Here is a 21,529-nt window from a genome sequence, read left to right as displayed (position 1 = left end):
TTATTCATTCAAACCCAGGAGTGTTTTTTTTCCTTCACTCTCCTACCCAACACACCATCAGCTGATCGTCAGCTGGAACAATACACAAATAGCCTACATGGTGTTTGGGAGGGGTTTTTAAACAGTGCATTCATATGTAGTATGGCATAATCACGAACCATGGTGACTGACACCTGCAGTAGGCTACCAGTGTGTGTGTGTGTGTGTGTGTGTGTGTGTGTGTGTGTGTGTGTGTGTGTGTGTGTGTGTGTGTGTGTGTGTGTGTGTGTGTGTGTGTGTGTGTGTGTGTGTGTGTGTGTGTGTAGTGGGCTAGTTCGTGTAGGCTATTTCATGTCATCGCCAGAGCAGGTGCTGTCAGAGAGGCCATGGCCCTTCGGTTTGTTGTTTCCTCCGTATCGATGATGTAATGCACGCGGCTGCGAGTGATTGGCAGTCACGTTTCCGGTGTGTGTATCTTCTCCGTGTAGGATGGATGTGGAGGTGAGTGCTGGCAGGGACAGCACCCGGAGGAGAGCAGCAGCGGGAGATGATGCTGGAGGCGGAGGAAGCATGGAGGCTCCAGTCATACCGCTGGAACTCTATGACCCTGCAAGAGCCAAAATAGACGCCAATCTCCGCTGGCTGTTTGCCAAGGCCTTTGGTATAGGTAAGGCTTCCAATGTGTTCTCCTCTCGCTATCATACTATCATGTGTTTTTTTATATGACTTAATAATTTGTAGCAAACTATATGAGTTTGCATACACCAAACTCACCCAGGAGGATATATCAGCATCTGCACATGTTATAGCCTATATGGTATTTGGGAAATATAGACTCTGTCAACTGTAGTTGCATTGAGATGCAAATCCTGCTAATTGAGCCTGAACTATCACAGCTGTTATAGTTTTGCCATGCTGCTTTGAAGAGCAACAAAAACAACATGCCTTTATAATGGCGTGGCAAGCCAAGGATGAAATGAAAAACAGCATTTTAAACAACATACAGTACATCTACCATTGTCAGAGAGTTGGGCTATTACATAACAGTAAGTATTATTAGCTAATATACTATAGGCTATCACAGTGGTGTAGTCAAATGTATTGACTAAGACTCTGTACAAAAGCATTTAGAAATGATGTATAATGCCAAACATTACCTGGCACTAGCTTCTCAAATGTGAAGATTTGGTGCTTTCTAATGCATGAAGATAACAATGAATACTTTCATACAATACATCTATAACTCCAGTTCCCACTTGGTGAATCACGTATTCATGTGTTGATAACCTTTTTGTTTACACAGATGGATTAGACATAGCTGTTCAAGTATCATACCGATTGTCATTTGCTTTTTGTCTGGTTCTTTCCATTCACAAACGACTCACTTTTCCTCATAGCTTAACGTCCTAGCATAACGTCATAGTATCAGTCCAGACCTTCCTGTCTGTGAGTGAAGACTTGGGCCGACATCTCACGAGCTTGTGAAGTCTTTTACACACAGGTCACTAGCCTAAGCCAGCTCTGACGAGGTCTACTAAAACATTCAAAATGATTGCTCCACATCGCTGAACGGGTGTAAGCCCATGTCTGAAAAATTACTCTTCTAATGTGGGTTTTGGTGTCACTCGCTGATCACGCTCTGGGGAGTGTGAGGTTGACTGTGCTGCTCATGCGAGTCTACTAGTACTACTACTAGACTCCATGATTATGTTATCGGTTTGACAATGAGGCATGGGGAAGGAGACGCAGAGACAGTGGTTCAGTAAGGGAACACTCGTCATCCTATCCATTTTATGAGCTGGTGGTGCTGTAGTTTAAGTGTTGTGTAGCTCTGCAGAGCTGTCTCCAGCGTTGCCGCAGAGTAAAATTACTCTGAGAGGGGAACATTAACAAACTCCCTAACATTCAAAGTAATATATGGTTAGGGAAATAGCAGCTGATCAATGAGGATGGCCTAAAAATACAAATGATCAATACTGACTTAAGTTCCCAACATGTGATTTCTCCTTGTTTTCCAAAGTGAAGATATAACTTTCACCAAATCTGACATGGAAACATGTATTGCACTAAACCAGCATTATTAATGTCACAATGATCTCCCAACAGCTGCAGCATTTTTATACTTAGCTTTGTGTTGAACTCTTGCTGGTTAAAGCTTTACCTCTCTGTTACCTAACAATGTGTAGTTCCAGGGCAGAGATCAGATGGCCATAATAAACAACTAACCATCACCTCTACCCCCACCGTCAAGCCTCCTGCTTCCCTTAATCTGATTGATTTCTCCTGACGTCAGTGTGCCAGGGACACTCAGGAGCTGTTTACAGCAAGAGACGCATTTCTTGCACTGTATTATTGTTGCTCCCTTTTCACACAAATTGTATAGTGCAAGTATTGTATGATTGAACAAGTATCATGCCTTTAACAGGTTCATACAGCAGAGATGGTACTGTACAGTACATGGAGTTTCATACATTTCAATTATGGCTTAATTAGTCTGAACCAGTTTAAATATGATGAACATTTGGTGCTATAATTTGCCTTCCCCAGAACAAACAGCTATTCATTTCTCCCTGCTTCACACACATGTATTCACAGTCCTACATTCACCCTGATTTTCTTTGGAGGTGCACATGACAATGAGTCATATTTTCACTACTGATTTTAGTACAGTAACTCAAGTCAAGGAATTTTCTGATACCAAGTACAGACCCGGTGGCAGTTTTTATGGGAGGTAACATGGCGCCAGGGATTACCGTGGTGGCATGCCACAATGAGTTGGCGAACTTTATGTTTTGCAGTTTGCTCTCTCGCTGTGACTAATGCTTGCTTATTCATCCACACCTACTGTAATGCACTGAATCAAGAAGAATAGCATTTTACAAAGAGCTTTAGTTTGCTTTTAGTGAGTACTATAATGTCTAAAATAAACAGCCCAAAATCATCAGTGTGGTCCTGTGTGGAAACAATATTGTTTGTTGAAACACATTGAGACCGTTACATGTTTTTTTGTTGTTTTTCTGAGACAATCCCTATCCATTGACAGTCAGCATAGAGGTCAGAAGAATCGACAACACTCGTATTAGAGTGCAAACTGACCAACACAGCAGTGCTATAGGTGGGGGTGACTGGACAGCGTTGTCTGTCTGCTGGTGTGTGTCCTGGTGTGAAAGTCAGCATAGTCACATGTTTAAGTGTTTAATGGGATTGGAGCTGACAAAGCGTGCATCTTGTTTGTTCAGACACATGAGACTGTTACATTAATGGCCTAGGGATGGAGAAGCCTTTCTAAATGTTTTAACAGGAATCCAGGACTAATGGCAATTTTCTACACAAACACATAACACGTAGGGGAGAACGGGGTAATCTGAGCCACTTTTGACATTTGCTCCCCTCTAAGCGAGCTAAAATGATTTATCACTCAAATGTACACATTTCCCATTAATTCAGGATGTTTCCTAGAAATGGGCATTAGCAGAATTTTTTCAAGACAAGACAAAAAAGTGAAAATATGATTGTTTTAAAAAAAGTTGTCATGTGGCTCACTTTACCCCAGCTGTGGGTAAACTGATCCACTTACTTTTTCCACTCTGAAACTACCATAACAACACATATTGTAACAGTTAGAATCCTGAAAGCTAGCCACACATTCCAGAACTAATGTCGGACTAGTAAAATAATGATGGGGTTTGGTCAATTAAGCAAAGCAAATTTTCTAAACACTTGAAAGTAACTCTGAACAAAATCAAATACAACATATTATAATTCAAAAGGTTTTAATAAGATTCAAATGAAAGATAGAACCAGTTAGATTAGAACACAGTCTGGGGGTCAGAACACAGGACCCTTAGAGCCAGCTTGTGTCTGGGGGTCAAAGCATAGGAAAATCAGAACCAGCGAGAACAGCCTGGGACTCAGAACACAGGAGAAGACCCAACTGGATTATAACATCAGCCTGTCATACTCTACAACTAGGCCTACTCTACATTCCAGCCCTGAAGGTTACAGGGAAAGATGAGAAGGTGCTCTTTCTGTGTGGTTGCCCCAGGTCGTCTTCCTGGTGTATTTCCTTGGCATGATGGCTTTTCTACAATGTGTATGACATTAAAATAAAACATATGTTATGTAATATTACATTAAAATATTTTTAAGACTAAACTTAACTTGTGCCTCATGGTGGGGGAAAGTGAGACAGTGTCTCACTTTCCCCCACAGCATTTGGCTCACTTTCCCCCATCACAACAATTTGAGAACAAACTACTTCTCTTAGCATTTCAGGCTAATCTTTAGCTAATATCATCACGTGGTTTTTATATGTTGGTAGTTCATCAACACGTATGATAGAAGTTTTTCTACGTGAATACATTTGCTTTGGCACAACAGTTGATTAAGTTGACCGCAAGAAAATGTACTTTTACATGCAAAATACCTATTTTGGTGAAAAAAACATGCTTACCACAGCACCATGAGGTCCTTTCTTTCAGGGCCATGGGGAAATGAGAGGTGCTTGAAAACATATATCTCACATGACCACAAATGCTTTCCGTTGCCTACATACAGGGGGTGGTTTACATTACCCGATGCCTCAGATTCCCCCGTTCTCCCCTACAAAACAATTTAAATAATGTTTCTTAAATTTGAATTTAAAAGAATTTGACCAAGGTATTATATGGTTATGACAAGACCCCGTAATCTATGCCCAACATACACTATATGGAAACATTTTATGATTGGGCCACGCCTCTTAATCATTGAATTCAGGTGTTTCATTCAGTCCCTTTGCCACATCTCTATAAAACCAAGCACCTAGCCATGCAGTCTGCCTTTACAAACATTTGTAAAAGAATGGGTTGTTCTAAAGAGCCCACTGATTTTGGTAGGATGCCACCAAATCAGTTTTATGACATTTCTACCCTCCTATACTCCGCGATCAATTTTAAGTGGTATTATTGCAAAGTACCAAGACATGTTGGACAATGCTATGCTTCCAACTTAATGGCATCAGTTTGGGGATAAGTCAATGACGATGCCGCAGTGCTCAAAGCAAGGTCCATAAAGGCATGGTTCAATTAGTTTGGTGTGGAAAAACTTGACTGACCCCAACTCAACCCCATTGAACGACTTTGGGATGAACTAGAATGGATATTGCGAGCCAGGCCCTCTCATCCAACATCAGTGTCTGACCTCACAAATGCTCTTCTGGATGAATGGGCAAAAATTCCCACAGACACACACTCAGAAGAGTGAAGGCTTTTATACGGATCCACTCCTTCTAAATGGCTTGAGAATGGGATATTGTAAAAGCTCCTGTCGGTCAAATGTGTGGTTGGCCCTATACTTTTGTCCATAAAGTGTGTTTTGATTTATTTCATGAGTGAGAACATGTATCAAAATGATATCTTTACAGTAGGTTACAGTGGATTCAAAAGCATAAGCAATAGTGCTTGTTCAAGAGCTACACATCGCAAGTATTTGCTCAAACAAACTAAAGCACTTGACATTATAGCTTCAAATACAAATTTTTTCCTTCTCCGTTTTCTTTGCAGGGGTCAGATTCCCAAGCGTAGCCACAGGGTGCATCGGCTTAAAGGCTATGTTTTCCCAACATATTGTCTTCTGGTGGATCCTCCATTAAGCCTTCTTATGGGAGAGAGTAGCTGTGTGTGTCTTTCCACCATGCAGAGCCCAGAGTCTGACAGCCCTGCCCCGACTGTCAGCAAGATTTCTGCTGATCAATCTGACCTTGTGTCTGAAAGAATAGGAACAAAGGCTTTCCCTGCACCCCCTCCTCTTGATCCACCCCTCGCCCCACACACACACACACACACACACACACACACACACACACACACACACACACACACACACACACACACACGCGCGCACACACACCAGGGTGGGCTTTAAACACTTGGAGATCAGGTGCATGATAAATATCTGAGTAGTATTAGCGACTAGGATTAGAGAGCTGCTCCTGCCTCCCCCTTTAATTTCTACACACCACTCACACATGCTCACACCCACCTCCTGATGTCAGGCACCATCAAACCATCCAATGAGCAGGCCTTAGTCAGGAGAAACCCCCAGCCCCCACCTCCGGCCACGCTGGCATCCCCCCATCACCAACTCCAAGGCAACCAGGGAGGGCAAGAAGGGCATTCTGGGACAGCCGAGGCTGAAGAAGTGGCATGGCAAAGGGCCCTGTGTGTTGGAAAATTCAAAGTGCAAATATTCTATTCCTAGAGAGAAAACAAAAATCAGACAGACCAGGAAGGTTGTGTGAGAGCATTAATCCCTCCCATGATCATGGATTGTCATGCCCAATATTGCAGCCCTGCTACTACAACAGGGTGCAATGGATACTGTTGGTAGACTGTGCCAAGAAAGCAATCTGTTGGGAATGACACAGCTAGGGTTTTCACAATGTGTGTTTGTTTGGGTGGGTGTGGGGGCAATCAGTTGGCTTCTAATGTGATGCATAATGAGAAAAGATGCTTGTTAAATATTGATGGAACATTGTTCATTAAATATTGATGGTAGCGCCATTTCTTGTCTTTTTAAATGTGGGTGTTTTAACGCCTACGTCTTTTTCTTCATAGTTTTGGCCTTTATTTTCATCTATCAGCGAGACAAGGAGTGAGACGATCAGACGGGGAGCGTAAAAAGACATGTGAACAATGAGCCCTGCTTTTCTAAACCACTCATTTGGAAAGTGAAACCAATGACAAATGTATTATAAAATGACCAGCATCATGCATTATAAAACTGTGTGCGCAACTGCAGTTTTTATTGAAGATCAAAGTTGAACCAGAATATTTATCATTAGTTTAAGAAATATTCCATTTCAATATATTTTTCACACCAGTTGTCCTCATCACATGCATAATGTTACCAGTTGCCAACTTTATCAGACAACAGTCTCCCTGTTTTTTCCCTGCCTAAACATACCTAACGAGGGCTGGAAGCAAAGTTTTGTCACATCTTCAGACCTCAGCTCTGGATTAACGTGTGCAAAGCATACAAAAATAGCTGCCCCATGTCTGTCCATGAGCAGGAAACCCCCATGCTGCCAGGGACAACACCGTCAGCTTAAGAATCAGCTCTAATTCCTGTCAGCTCATTGGTTTAAAGCCTGGTCCAGAATGGCTACCTCTCACGCCTTCAATGTTGTCTCTTGAGTGCTCTCCTCTTTGCTCCGGTTCCTACTTAGACAGTCTAATACCTTTAAAGTGTGTGTTCTGGGTGCTTCTCTGTTATGTAACATGGTGAGGCATTCGTGGACACGTGTCTTCACAAAAATAGTTTGTGTAAATTCATGGTGTGATGTGTGACTTAAAGGTGGAGTCAGCGATCCTGGGGAATGTTTGTTGTCAAAATCCCGTTTTGTCCAAAATCTCTTTGCGATCCACTAGTTCTCCATACTGTGTGTGCACGCTGAAACAATCTCCAGTGTTAACATACAGCCTAGGCTCTGTAAACTATCTATGTTGCCCCCCCCTCCCCCTTTGTTTACATACCATTACACAGAGCCTAGGCTGTGTATTAACACCAGATTTTTCTCAGTGAATACACAGTACTAACAGGTAGCGGATCATGAGGAGATGTTCACTGATTTTGACAAATAGTGATTTTGACAACAAGTATTCTCCAGAATCACTGACTCCACCTTTAATACAGCTTTATTTTCCTGGCTAAACCTGATTGTCTCAGCATATAAACGTTCATTTAGTCATACATGTCTGCTTGTCATTCTCTCCAGATCAAATCCCTGTAGACCTGCGGGACCCCTTCTATACCGACCAGTATGAGCAGGAACACATCAAGCCCCCCATCATCCGCCTGCTGCTGTCTGGAGAGCTCTACTGCAGAGTGTGTGGGCTCATCCTGCACGCCGAGCAGGCCGCCTCCCTCCAGAGCCAGCAGTCTGTCATCCAGGCCCTGTCCAGGAAAGGCATCTATGTCCTGCAGGCAGACAACACACCTGTCTCCGATCTGGACCTCAGCTCGGCTCCCATCAAGATGGTGGGTACAGTAGCTTGATAGTATGTGCAGTTAATATAGCACAATTCTAACTTTTGCTCACACAAGAAAAGCAGCAAATTCCTCTGTGTTTTCATCTTAACTTAGCCTATGTATTCTCAAAATATTTATTTTTTGTTGTCAATATCAGCGAATATCTCCTCACGATGCGCTACCTGTCTGTGCTGTGTGTGGGCTGAAAACAAATGTGGGGTTTAATACACAGTCTAGGCTCTGTAAACGGGCATGTTTCTAGCTAAGGGGGGGATCTTTTTCTTTCTTTTTCTTTTTTCTTTTCTTTTTCAAGAGCACACACAGTACGGAAAAGTAGCGGATCGTAAGGAGATATTCACTGATTTAGGCAGAACGTGATTTTGACAACAAGCATTCTTCAGAATCTGTCAGTCCCATTGCAGCAGGTGTCAGTACTGCATTTAAACATTTGAGGAAATGTTCTCTTCCATGTAAATAAGGGTGCAGTCTCTACAGTGGTGTAACCCAGTAAACTGCCAAACCCACACTTGCCATTGGATAGCTAATGTGACTTTGCTTTCCAGGCCAAAATATGAGCCAAGAGTCTTAGAATACATAATGCACCCGGGGATGGAGTGTTTTGCAGGTTTTAGAGTGTGTTACTAAAATATTAATTTCCCCAAAATAGACCACCATTTTTCATTTGATATGAGCCCTTCCCTGCAGGTATTAGTCATATCCAACAAGTGTGGGAATATAAAAGGCAACAAGCTGGCAGAGTATTTAGGTTTCACTATATGAAAGGAATCTTTCATCTTGAACACCTTTGAAACCATCAGTACATGTAATAGATTTTGTTGACCCCTATTTAATCGCCTGTCTATTCAACCGACACCTCTCAAAGTGCTTTGAGTCAATTCCATTTGAACTAAATCACCCTTTCAAGTTAAAAAAACATCAATGTGCCAGACAGAAAGGCACACACACTTCTTCATTTTACACTGTTTAAGCTGACCCTTAGCCTTTTTCGTAATAATAAAAAAGTGTGTGAGTCATACAATAATGGCATCGTGATCGTTTCTCATGTAAGGATCCTTCCTTACATGAGAAAGTTCAATCCAGTTTCCATGGCAACGCTGGGATGGAGCATCTCTTTCGATTGGAAATTCATACATGTGTACTAAAGCATTAATAATGCAGTACAACAATGGCATGCAATGTTACTTTCTTTATACTCTCCATTTATTGTTTTTACATCGCAACAGACCGATGATTCAAATACAGATAAACACTGTACACCAGAAATAATAGAGTGATTACCTGACATGGGGCAGCAAAGCTCATTTTAACGTAACGCCTGCCAAATCCATAATTATGTTCCTGTTGTAACATTCAAAGACAACTCAAAATCCACCCTCTTCCAGAGCTCCCACATCCACCTTATCGATGCCCTGATGATGGCCTACATAGTGGAGATGATCAGCATAGAGAAGGTGGTGTGCAGTGTCAAGCGTTTCACCAACTTCAGTGCCTCCAAGGAGCTGCCTTTTGACCTGGAAGATGCCATGATCTTTTGGATCAACAAGGTAGGTAACCAAACACAGGTGTGAATGTTTGTAAATGTTTTGGTCTTTAGTCTATCTATGCTGACCTACGGTGCATTTGTCACTACAGGTAAACACAAAGATGAGGGAGATCCTTGAAAAAGAGCTGAAAATGAAGCAACATCTGCTGGAGTCCCCCAGTCACCAGAAGGTAACGTCCAGCGTGTCTCTTTTGTTTTGTTTTTTGTCTTATGTAGTGTCTTTGTCTGTCCTTTCTTCCTCTCTAAAAGCTTCCTCTCTGTTGAATAGTGTCTTTTCTTTAGTGATGTAGTTGCCTTTGTTAATTGTCCTTCTGGCTGGGATTATGGTTGCATAAACTGTCCGGGATGTGTAGGCTTTGTCATTGGACTTTGCTTACAATAGGATCTAAGGAGCACCTAGCATCACCATCTAATCATGCAAGCACGTTAACTGAATCAGTTAATTAGCTGAGTGCAACAGCTGTTTTTTTATAGATTGATGGACTGACATAATGATATCCTTTGCAGTTGAAGGTCATACTTAATCTAAAAAATATGTTTGTTGTGTCTCGTGTTACATCCCCTAAATGGTCTAGACTAGAGGTAAGGGGAGTGACATATACCAGATCACAGAAATAGAGGAGTCAGGTGTTCAAAAGTAAAGGTGTTTATTGCCAAGCACTCTTTCTTCAGGGAGACCATAGGCCAATAAAACAAACAAAAAAGGATTCCCTGGCTTCAAACAAAAAAGGTCCTCTCTAATATGTAAATAAAAATACAAATGCTCACCTCCCTAGCCACAATAAAAAAACAGGAGAAAAAGGGGGGATAAACAAAATGGCAGGTCTCCCCTACATGGCTTACCGGCTCAACACCGAATCAAGATTTGACAGGACAGAACTGCTAAGCAGTTGACAGTAGTATAACCAGGCGGCAGACGACAGCGGGCCACAGCAGACAGCGTTCAGTGGAGAGCAGCACATGGAACTGGTAGCAGAGCCGAGAGCAAGCAACTGCCATGCAGCTCCTCTTTTAAGCCTGCAGCCCCTTGATTAGGCTTCCAGGTGTGCCTCGTTTAGGAGCAGCAGAGGTAGTGGAGCAAAGGAGGGTGGAGCCGAGGGTCTGAAGGCAGTATACACAAGAGCACATTAGAAAAGACATGGGAATGTAGCAGTCTGTGTGTTCATATTTGACCTATTACTCACAGTTCCTGTCAACCAGTCAGAAAAGGCTAATTGTTTCAGAAACAAGTGTTAGCACAGTATCTTGTTGGGCTGTTTCTTTGAGGCATTGCATTCCACTGAAATGATGTGCCAGCACAATGTCAAATCATTGAATTGTCACAATTTACACAAACACCTTTTAGTCCTTTCCCTCATTTCCCTCTTCTCTGTAAAGCTAGACAATTTTTACGTGTTCTGCTTCACCCATTCCAATTGTCTTTAAAATCAGATTTATCCCCATGGTAACAGCCAGGGGATAATACTCTGATCCCTTGTCTCTGTATATGACCCTTGACCTGTCTGCTGCTTTTCCTTCTTGTGTCTCCTTCAAACTTCCCTCCCTTTTCCTGCCTCTTGGATACTAGTCTCCCTCCAAATGGTACTGGAAGCTTGTACCTGTAAGTGCAACCGCCTAGCGATCCTCTGTGTGGGTCTGTGTGTGTCTGTTTGAAGTCTGTGTATGTGTCTGTGTGTGTGACGTGTCAGATCATACAATTGAGCCAAAAAAGGAGCCCAAAACTAAATTATTCCACTCTTTTTCTATTTCAAAATGAACAGCTAATGAGGTAAACAGCAAAAACACCTAACATTAATTTAACCAATTTCTACAGAAAATGCAGTCATGTTGAAATACAGTGATATGTAAAGTGAGGACGACAGTGCCTCTTGGTGGCAAAGCGAGTAACAACAACCTCATATGGTTCCCTCTTTTCCCTGCTCATTTGCTTTTCTTCGCATTAAACCCCTTTAGAAATTCCTTACATATTCAGCTGTGTGCTTTCATATACATCACCTTCCCACCCCTTTAACATCAACACACCTTTATTTCAACACTTTTTCAATAGTTTTCGACCAGCAAAGCAAAAATTAACGACTAGGCAGTTCATAATAATTGTTGCTATAAAGCCACCTGCCTTGGGTCCAGTGTTTACAATTGCAATAGTCCACCTATTCACTCATTAAATCAACTCCCTCCCTATCATTTCTTTCTTCCCTCACCAGCCTGATATAACGCATGCTCTGGCCCACTGCTTATTGGAGCCTGTGGAGTTCTCTCGTGTGGTAATGTACCCACCACCACCTTTTCCTTTATTTCATCCTGACATTTATAGTTTTTCCTTTTATTTAATCATGTATCACCTGCACCCACTACTGAACCCACTCCACTCTTATATAAGCTTAATTCGGTCCCTTGAAAAGCACTATGGAACTTAAAATATATATTTTTAATGTATTTATTTATAAATGCACAGTTCAGAGTAGGTTACATCCTTGCCAGCCCTTACGGACACATAATTTCACCACATGACAGGACAGGTGCCGATGATCCTCTAAAGGACTTTGCAAAGCTCCAACTGACCTAATCTTCTATATAAAGGCCATCAAGCACATTGAAAAATGTACAAAGATATGTTGTGTTCATCAGTGTTCAGATGAATTTAATGTGTGTACTAGTATTTCAACTTATGCCCTTTGTTGCCGTGTAGGTGCGTTACCGCAGGGATCACCTGTCAGGCCGGACACTTCAGCACTTCCCTCTGTTGGACGACCTGCTGAAGGATGTGTGTGATGGCACGGCTCTGCTGGCTGTGGTCCACTTCTACTGCCCAGAACTCATTAGACTGGAAGGTACGGTCACCCTGCACTCCTTGATCCACTTTAAAAGGTTCAAGAGGCTATAGTTGTTCACTTCCTGGAGGTGTAGTCTAGTAGTTTACAGCTCATTTGCTTTCTTGCAGAAAGTAAGGTTAGTAGATTGTTACCAGTCTAATATACGGTAAACAAATCTTCCCACTAACTGTCCCTTGCCTCAAGATTTGATGCTGTGCTAAGCTAAGCTAAATAACTGCTTGCACAAGCCTCACATTTGGCGTTCAGTTATGAGAGTGATATTGATCTTCTAAAAACAAACGCGTGTTTCTCAAAATGACATATACTGTACACATTCCTCTTATAAAAAATAGGCTTTAAAGCTCTTGATCTACAACATCCCTATCACAGTATACAGTTTGAGCCTGATAGTATTAACCCTTTATGTCCTGTTCCATGCAGATATCTGTCTCAAGGAGGTTCCCTCCATAACAGACAGCGTGTACAACATCCAGCTCCTAAAGGAGTTTTCCAATGAATACCTGAACAAATGCTTCTATCTGAAGCCTGAGGACATGTTGTATTCTCCACCAGTGCTAAAGGTGAGCCCATGAAGCACTTGACAAGAAAATACACTGAAACAATACTGTCATTTCTTCCTTTTGACCTTGAACCTGTTCATTGCGTCTTGCAGAATAACTTAATGGTCTTCATCGCTGAGCTCTTCTGGTGGTTTGAGAGTGTGAAGCCAGAGTTTGTACAGCCCAGGGATCTTCAGGAAATCAGAGATGGTATAACACGTTCTCTACCTATATAAATGTTTTGTGTCATTCATTGAACTGAAAGTGTCTATTTTAAACAAATATTGTGTCATGTATGATCCCTCTAATGGTTTATCTCATCACATGTTTGTAGTGAGATTGCTGCTGCAGCCTAAGGGTTCAAGATCCCATGTTCCTATCTCCAACATCACCAAACGTAGTTTCCTAACATCATCAACCTCTGCTGATGTCTTGACCACACCTACAAGCCCTGACCTCAGGTATTATCCACTAACTGATGGTTTTACTTTCAAGTTACAGTCTTACTAATTGATGTACTATAGTTTTTCCACATCGAAGTTGAGAGGAAGGCCTCATGCCTGAGCTTTGTTTCATTTTCTCTTGACGTGCACATTTGTATGCTGGTCACAATAGTAATTAAGGAAATAATATGATACATTTTTATCACATACACTAATTAGTGCTGTAAAATGCACACATATGAACAACCTCTATGTATGACACACACATTTTATAACTGCTGTTTTGGAAAAGCTTTTTCTGTATAATAACACTTAAAAAATATTTCAGTAGCTAAAATAAAACCCAAACCTCTCTGTTTATCTTCTACAGCGTTAAAACGAGCAAAAGCCCATCCCACCCTTTATTGCCCCTGAGACAGAGAAACCAGAAAGGGGTTGAGGAGAGCACTTCAGGTAATTTACCCCTTATTTACATGTCCTAACCAAAATCATGGCCATTAATTAAAGCATTTCACTGGCATGTTTATTGGTGTAACTTTCCAAAGTAGTTATTTTTTTTATATCAGATTCTTTGGAGTCAGTTTTATATTCTATCAAGAGAGTTCATTCACAGAGTGTAGAATCCTAAAATTGTTAATTATTAATGTTGCATGTGTGATAAGTCCTTTTTGTAATATGGATCATATTTTCTATGTACAGAGCTGAGGCAAAGGCCTTATTCTATGATACATGCAGATGGGCAACAGCAAGGCTCAATACTGGCCTGGCCAGAGAGGAGGCCGAGGTGAGCACTGTGTTTAAAACCTTCACATTTACTGTAGTGTTCCAGTATCCTATGAGTGTATTGCAGACATATCTGACCCGATTCCGATATTGGATCGGAGCCGTCCCATCCTTAGTACTCAATATACTAATTCAATGTAATTTATCAGCAGACAATTGTTATTCAACCCTTAGCTCTCTAATCGTATGTCTTCCTCTGTCCCTGTCCAGGCCCTTATCCCAGCCGGTGCCATACGCCCTGCATTACCCCCTGGAGGACGACGCAGACAGTATCAGCCTGGCCCGCTCCATCAGCAAAGACAGCTTGGCATCCAACATACTGAGCATCACCCCCAAACACATGCTGGGGGCAGGCCCTCCAATGCCCCAACACAGACTCAGCGGTCAAAGCCTGCTTAGACACATGCGCATAGAAGACGAGGAGGAGGAAATAGAGGAGGAGGAACTGGTTTCCATAATCCATCCTTCCGCATTTTCCCAACGTCGATTCGAGAGTGACATGGAGCAGGATGAACTAGATATCCGCAGTGCGCCCTCCACTTCAAGGGTTTCTCAAACTCGTCGCTCTCCCCGCCTTGACACGGGTCCCTTTACTCTTGACCGCCAGGCAGACAGTTACTATGTGGAGCCTCTGATGCCCGCTGTCGCAAAGCCCGCCAAAGAGAAGAGCATCAGCCTGAACAAGGAGGAGGAGAGTGGTGAGAGCCGCTGTAGAGCAGCTTCTAGGAAGGCAGGCCCAAGCCCCTCGCAGAGGAAATCCCCCGTGGCTGAGTCACACAGAAGCACCTTCACACCCATACCTATAGTAGAATCACTCCCCAGCTCTCAAAGGCCACCTACAGAGGGCTCGATAGGTATCTCCGAGTCTGAAAAGAAACAGTCCCAACTTGGCTTTTTCCTGCATTTGTCTGGAGAGCCAGAATGCCACTCTTCTTTATCTACTGGGATGGATGTAGGCTTTGACTCTGACTCTGACATCGCAGACCTAGAGGAAGATGAGGAGGACGACGATCTGCTGGAGCAGAGTAAGGAAGGAGTGAAGAGAGGAAGGGGAACATTCTTAGAGGAGGGAGGGGTATGTGGGTTTGGTGAGGGAGAGGGAGAGTCAGCCAAACTTAGAGAAGATTCTAAGGTTACCGAGCGGGAGGATAAAGAAGACGTCAGTGGACGCTCGAGCCCTTGCCTCAGTACCACTTCTTGGGCGAGCAGCTGCAGCGCGTCCTGCAGCACCAGTGTTAAGATGACCAGCTTTGCAGAGAGAAAGCTCCTTAAACTTGGCCTCCGTGAGGGATTCTCAAGCACCAGCAGCTCTCAGAAGACCACACCCGATGGCTCTGAGGTTGCCCCCTGTCCTCCCTGGCAAGTGAGTCGTGACTGCACCCCCAGCTGGCTAGGGAAGGAGCCCATTTCTGTGTTGGGGAAGAGCTTGGTGGTAAGTCCATCAATGGTGCCTTCGGAGTTGCTGCAACTTCACATGAAGCTAGAGGAGCAAAGACGGGCCATTGAATATCAGAAGAAGAAGATGGAGACTGTATCATCACGGCAGAGACTAAAGCTAGGGAAGGCTGCCTTCTTGAACATCGTCAAGAAGGGCGGAGGGAAGAGTGACACGCTTCCCCTGCCCTTGAAACATTCCCAGGAATCCTCAGAACTAGATGATAGGAGCAGAGTAAAAACCCAGACCTGCAAGGACGACTCCTGTTTGGATGTTCTGAAGGTCCAAGCAAGGGACAACAGGTTGAAAACTCTGTCCCAGGATCACGGGGCTGAACCTGACTTGAACGAGTGTTCCCATTCCATAGATCTTCTCAACCACGCCATTAGTTCAATTCAAAACCAGATGATGCAGCTCTCTTTACAGCAAGACCTGCTGATGAAGCATGTGAAGTCGCCTCAAGAACAGTTGGTGTTGCCTCCAGAACGTGTGGCGTTACCTTCAGAATGCTTGGTGTTACCTTCACAACATGTGGCGTCACCCCTGGAACGTGTGAAGTCACCCCCGGAACGTGTGATGTCACCTCCGGGATGCGTGGTCTCACCTCAAGAAAGTGTAGAATCTGGACCTAGCACAACCCCCAACACAGCACAATCAACATCCCCTACCTCTACCTTAGACTCCAGATCTTTTGCAGTTCACTTTGTAGATTTTGGTGGTAGCAGCAACTCTACCCCCTCTCGCCGTCCTCCCAAGCTAAGCTCCAGCCAACGCAGCAAAGCTTTGGAACAAAAGAAAGAGAACCCCGTTGAGAGAAGCATTCAGAGAAACACCACTTTCAAAGTCCGTGAAGACCTCAACCAACGCGGAGAGGGAACAAGGCACAAAACCCAACCGCAGGACCCACTAGTCATCTCTAGTACATTGCAGTCTCCCTCAAAGGCAGATCAAGGGGAGAACAATATTGCCAATTTGGGCAAAGAGACTCTGGGTGGAGATGAGACTACCAAGGGCAAGGGTCAACTGGTCCAGGTCGACCTAGCAAAGGGTCCGGTGGAGGATTGCGGTGCAGATGTTACAGACGGCACGGCGGAAGGCGAGCAGAAGAATGCGCTAGGTTTCTTCTTTAAGGTAAACATTCTGTATTTTCCTGTGTGTTGGAACTTCAAGAGTAACTAACATCTGGGAAGCATAACCAATGATTCAACCATGATCCATTTTTTTGATCTCTCAGGATGAGGAGAAAGCCGAGGATGAAATGGCAAAACGGCGAGCTGCCTTCCTCCTCAAACAGCAGCGCAAAGCTGAAGAGGCAAGACTACGCAAACAGCAGCAAGAAGGCGATAGTGAGCTCAAACGTGATGAGGCCAGGTGAGGTTTTGTTACACACACACACACACACAAATGGATTGTTAAGATAAGGAAGTGTCTAGGTCTGCAGGTATGTGTGCAGGGGTGTATCTCTGACATGTTACACTCTGCCTGTCTTAACTCTCCTTCCTCTTCGTCCAGGCGTAAGGCAGAAGAGGATCGTGTTCGTAAGGAGGAGGAGAAGGCACGACGAGAGCTGATAAAGCAGGAATACCTGCGGAGGAAGCAGGAAGCGTTGATGGAAGAGCAGGGTCTGGTCAAGCCTCGTCCGCGGACTAAATCCCGCAGGAGCAGGCCGAAATCACTCCACCGTGAAGAGTCCAGCAGCCTCTCCAAAGGATCCACCACACGTAAAAACACTTTTAGTACTAAAACAGCATATTTGTTTGTCTAGGGCTTCATGTTGTCTTTGTTGTCAGCTCTCAGTAGCATGTTTGTCTACGTTCTGTTGTATCATCTGAGAGGTAGGGTGTGTGTGTGTGTGTGTGTGTGTGTGTGTCTGTGTCTGTGTGTCTTTGTGTGTGTGTACGAGTGCATGAATTTTCAGTTTAGTTCACTTGTATACATCTGTCATTTTCGTGTTATGCAGGTAATTCTCTGAAGGTTTCAATGTTGATCAAAGCGATTGGCTCAGCAGCAGGCAGCAGGGGAGGTGAACCTTCTAACGTGCTCTGCATGATGTCATATCAATCATAAAAAAGCCCTTAACACATTTTTTTGTGTGACCAACCACTTTAGGATTGAGCTATTGATTACATACAAGCAATATCAGTCTTTTTAGAGAAGTGGATTCAGAATGATCTATGATCCATTTGTCAGTTTTCTTGCCTATTTTGCCTATTCATTTAGAGTAACATTACATTATCAATTTTGGTCAATGCTTGTTGTGTTAAACTACAGTAAGACAGGTGGGGAATGGGCAAACAACAATGTAAATTTGTTCAGTAAAGTAACTGGTGCTATACCCTTCTGTCTCTGTCATTTTCAGCCGATCTGAGCCACAGTCATCGAGGATCGACGCTCTCTTTGGCGACTGAGGCAGACAGTGTCATCTCTGGAGGGGCGGAGTCACAGAGGTGAAATTTGTTGTTGCTTGTTGTGTATAAGGGCTAGACAATATCTGGTGAATCCATGTCGACCACTGGTTGACCTATAAATGTGTCTTCCAGGGCTGGATCTGTGTGCTCAATGGAGTCGTTCCCTATGCTGAGCCGAGCATCAAGCAGGAACATGGAGAGGGACTGGGAGAATGGCTCTATAGCCTCCATCACTTCAATGGAGTACAATGGTGAGCAAAAACAATTAGAGTATCATGGAAAAGTTCATTCTCCTGTCATTTTATTCAAAAAGTGAAACTTACACAGATTCTAGATTCATTACGTATGGAGTGAAAAACGTAAAGCGTTTTATTTTTTTCGTTCTTGTTGCTGATCACGGCTTACAGCTCATGGAAATCCAAAATCCAGTATCTCAAAATATTAGAATATTCCTTTTTTTCGTTGGTCTTTAGAGATACTGGATTTCCATAATTGAAGTATGTTATAAATAATCTAAGAAAGCAAGTGTGCAGATTACCAAAAACTCTTATTAATCTTTTTTACGTTTTGTTTGTCAAAGGTCCTAAACTCTTCAAGGAGCCGAGCTCCAAGTCCAACAAGCCAATCATCGTCAATGCCATCGCTCACTGCTGTCTGCCTGGAAGGGTCAATGAGTCCCAGAAGAATGCTATTCTGGAGGTCAGTGTGATTATTATTAATGGAAAAAATATGTATCAACTGAGATCAATTAATTCAATATTCAGAAAATATGTTGTGTGTCTGTTTCATTGACCACAGGAGTTGGAAAAGACCCCAAAAGAGGCCAATCACCTGATCATCCTCTTCCGTGACGGTGGGTGCCAGTACCGCGCCATTTACTCCTTCTTACCAGACACCGAGGAGATCGTCAAGTTTACAGGGACGGGACCGCGCTCAATCACCCGCAAGATGATAGACAAGCTCTACAAGTACAGCTCTGACCGCAAGCAGTTCACCGTCATCCCCGCCAAGAATGTGTCGGCCAGCGTGGACGCCCTGACCATCCACAATCAACTCTGGCAGGTCAAGAGACCAGGCAGTGCACGGAGGAAGTGAGAAAAGAGAAATTGGACACTTGTTCTTATAATTTCTGTTTTTATCTACTAGTGTTGGGCAGGACCCAATAATCTTGGAGATGATTGACATGTGATCATGTTGATTGATTAGACAAATGAGGTTGGATGTTCCTAATAATGGAGATGTCGGTCTGTGGAAGTGTAAGAATACGAAACACCTGCCATCCGAAGGCTTTCTGTTTTTGTTAGCTTTTTATTCTGCATGTTACACTTTTTTTTGTTTTAATTTGTGGGTAAATGCCCTACAATTATTAGGCACTATTGATGATGGACCGATTCCTATGTAGCAGCAGTGAAAAAGGGTGATGGACCTTCGAGTCGAATACCACTGAATCTACTCGCAGTAGCGAGTATACTACTGAAACCAAGTGCAACTACGGACTGGCAGTGGTGAACGTTCACTCGATAAAGTTAAAGCTACTACAGCTTGGCAAAAAAATACCCTACTGCTGTGATTAAGCCAGGCTCCACAAACAGAGCCACGTATTATTCACCAGTAACCACTACTGGTCAGTGCTTTTATGAAGAAGAAGCAGAAGAACAAGAAGAAGAAGCTTTGCTAAAACTTTTTTTTATGCGAGTATGGGACGGATGTTAGTGAATGGTAATGTCCAGTCTTGTTTTTTCTATTGAGTGTGTCTGGGAAAGCGTGTGAGTCTTTGTGTTAGGGAAGGGGAGAGCTGAATGCACTGCTTGTGTATCCTGCTCTGAATGTGTTATCTCACTCTCTCGAACATGCTTTACATTTTATTTATTTTTTTCAGTAGTGCATTATACTGTATTAACATTATACTTGTATTCCACCAACCGTACGAGCCATCTGAGATCCCCGACTGGCACACATTGCTGCACCAAAATGAACTGAAGCTATGCCACTGAGCTGTTTGCTGCTCATTAACCGCTCACTGGATTTCTAGTGAGATGTACGTTTTTAATGTAGCTTCTGGCGCTCAACACTAGTAATTATTACCCTGTAATAACTGACTGGCAGCATCTGGTATAATGAGAGGGGACTACACAATACTTGATATTTGTTTGCTGCATTTTGTACATTTTTGAGTAGTATTTTTTGTACATTATGTACAAGTTATGTTTACTAAAAAGCAGGCACTATTTTGAGGTTTATTCTGTTACAGGCTTTCAGAGATGCTATGAGTCTTATTTCATTGTATGTATGTTTATTTATTTTGAAGATATATAATAAAAGGCAACTAGGTACATTTTCTGATGTGTCACCTTATTAAAGTTCTAGTGGTCTGTTTGCATTTTTGTGTGTAGTCCCTATGTTGAGCTATTCCTTTGAATCAACATTCGTCAAAGATGTGAAGCAATAGTTAGGAGACTCAAAACAGTTTCAATATGCTAATTTCGTAATATAGCACTTTAATGTGCAAAATAAAATAAAAACATTGTCAAGTACAAATATTTTTAACATTTAAATATGTAAGAATTCAAAGTCATAAATTATTTTGTACATTTAAAAATACATACCTTGCCCAACGAGCAACACATGTAAATGGATACGCCAAATATTTCACTGAGCAGCTGCTGAAAGTAAAATCTGTTTTTATCTTAATACTAATATAGTTCAAATTAAATAAATCTTTTATGGCACAATACTGAATATACGACATGGGCTGTTCAAAGGGTTGAACTAAGCAGTCTAAACTAAGGAATTTACTGCTGCAAACATCTAAGTTAGCATCATTGTTTGTACATTACTTAGTTATTAAAACCTCTATGCCAATGTATAACTACTTCTATTGTTCAACTACAAAAATAAGCTTGCACATATTTTTTTTAAGTCACAAAGTGTTGAATGTGTGTTTGATTTTATGTGATTGATAAGTGCAGGACCCAGGGAAATTCAGACTTTGTAAAAGTTAGGAAAGATCCTGGGCCACCAATCTCTGTTATCAAATCTCTTACTTTGATGTCCAACTTGCACTTTTCCTGAGGGAACCAAAATTAGGAGAAAATATACAATTAATTTGGACATTCCCACAGTTTCTACGACAATAAAAATGTTAAGGTTGGTTCTGTGATCCTTAAACTTGTATTTCGTTACTCAGATTAACTCTTAACAAAGAGGGACACAGTAGTGTGTGATGCATTTGATTAAAATATGTTCCGGTAGCTGTATTAATTTGTTGATAAGATCATCCAGGACTGCTCATCAGCGAACTATCACATAAATGAATACACTATTCTTACATAGAGAGTCTGTGCCGTAAGAAGGAAATTGTCATTGCCAACGTCAACATGTCTGACAAACAGTAGAGGCACTCATATTATACAGTTGTAGACTGCAGTGCTGGAGCATCGGAGCACAGATTGTGCTACTCTTTCAGACTGGACCCCCATGAATGCTGAAGGGGGCTATTAGGAAGGAGTGTACCGGTGAAGGTCAGAGATGGTA

General features: G+C 42.6%; 1 protein-coding gene across 1 annotated transcript; it reads left to right on the top strand.

Moving 5' to 3' along the window:
- Nucleotides 1-468: 468 nt before the first annotated feature.
- On the top strand, nt 469-19,090 carry camsap1a (calmodulin regulated spectrin-associated protein 1a; the record flags this gene model as incomplete). The annotated part of the gene is made up of 20 exons (XM_080046587.1): nt 469-646; nt 7,736-7,998; nt 9,393-9,554; nt 9,643-9,723; nt 11,758-11,817; nt 12,243-12,384; nt 12,808-12,947; nt 13,040-13,136; nt 13,261-13,387; nt 13,740-13,822; nt 14,069-14,153; nt 14,363-16,054; nt 16,202-16,718; nt 16,822-16,958; nt 17,100-17,308; nt 17,548-17,610; nt 17,947-18,034; nt 18,128-18,246; nt 18,576-18,694; nt 18,794-19,090. 20 exons carry the CDS (start codon nt 469-471, stop codon nt 19,088-19,090), a joined length of 4,659 nt encoding a protein of 1,552 aa, XP_079902713.1.
- Between the last annotated feature and the right edge of the window lie 2,439 nt (nt 19,091-21,529).

Source organism: Ammodytes marinus (assembly GCF_949987685.1).
Source record: "Ammodytes marinus genome assembly, chromosome: 18".
NCBI lineage: Eukaryota > Metazoa > Chordata > Actinopteri > Uranoscopiformes > Ammodytidae > Ammodytes > Ammodytes marinus.
Note: the sequence above shows the minus strand (reverse complement) of the source record. Positions and strands in the feature narration are given on the sequence as shown.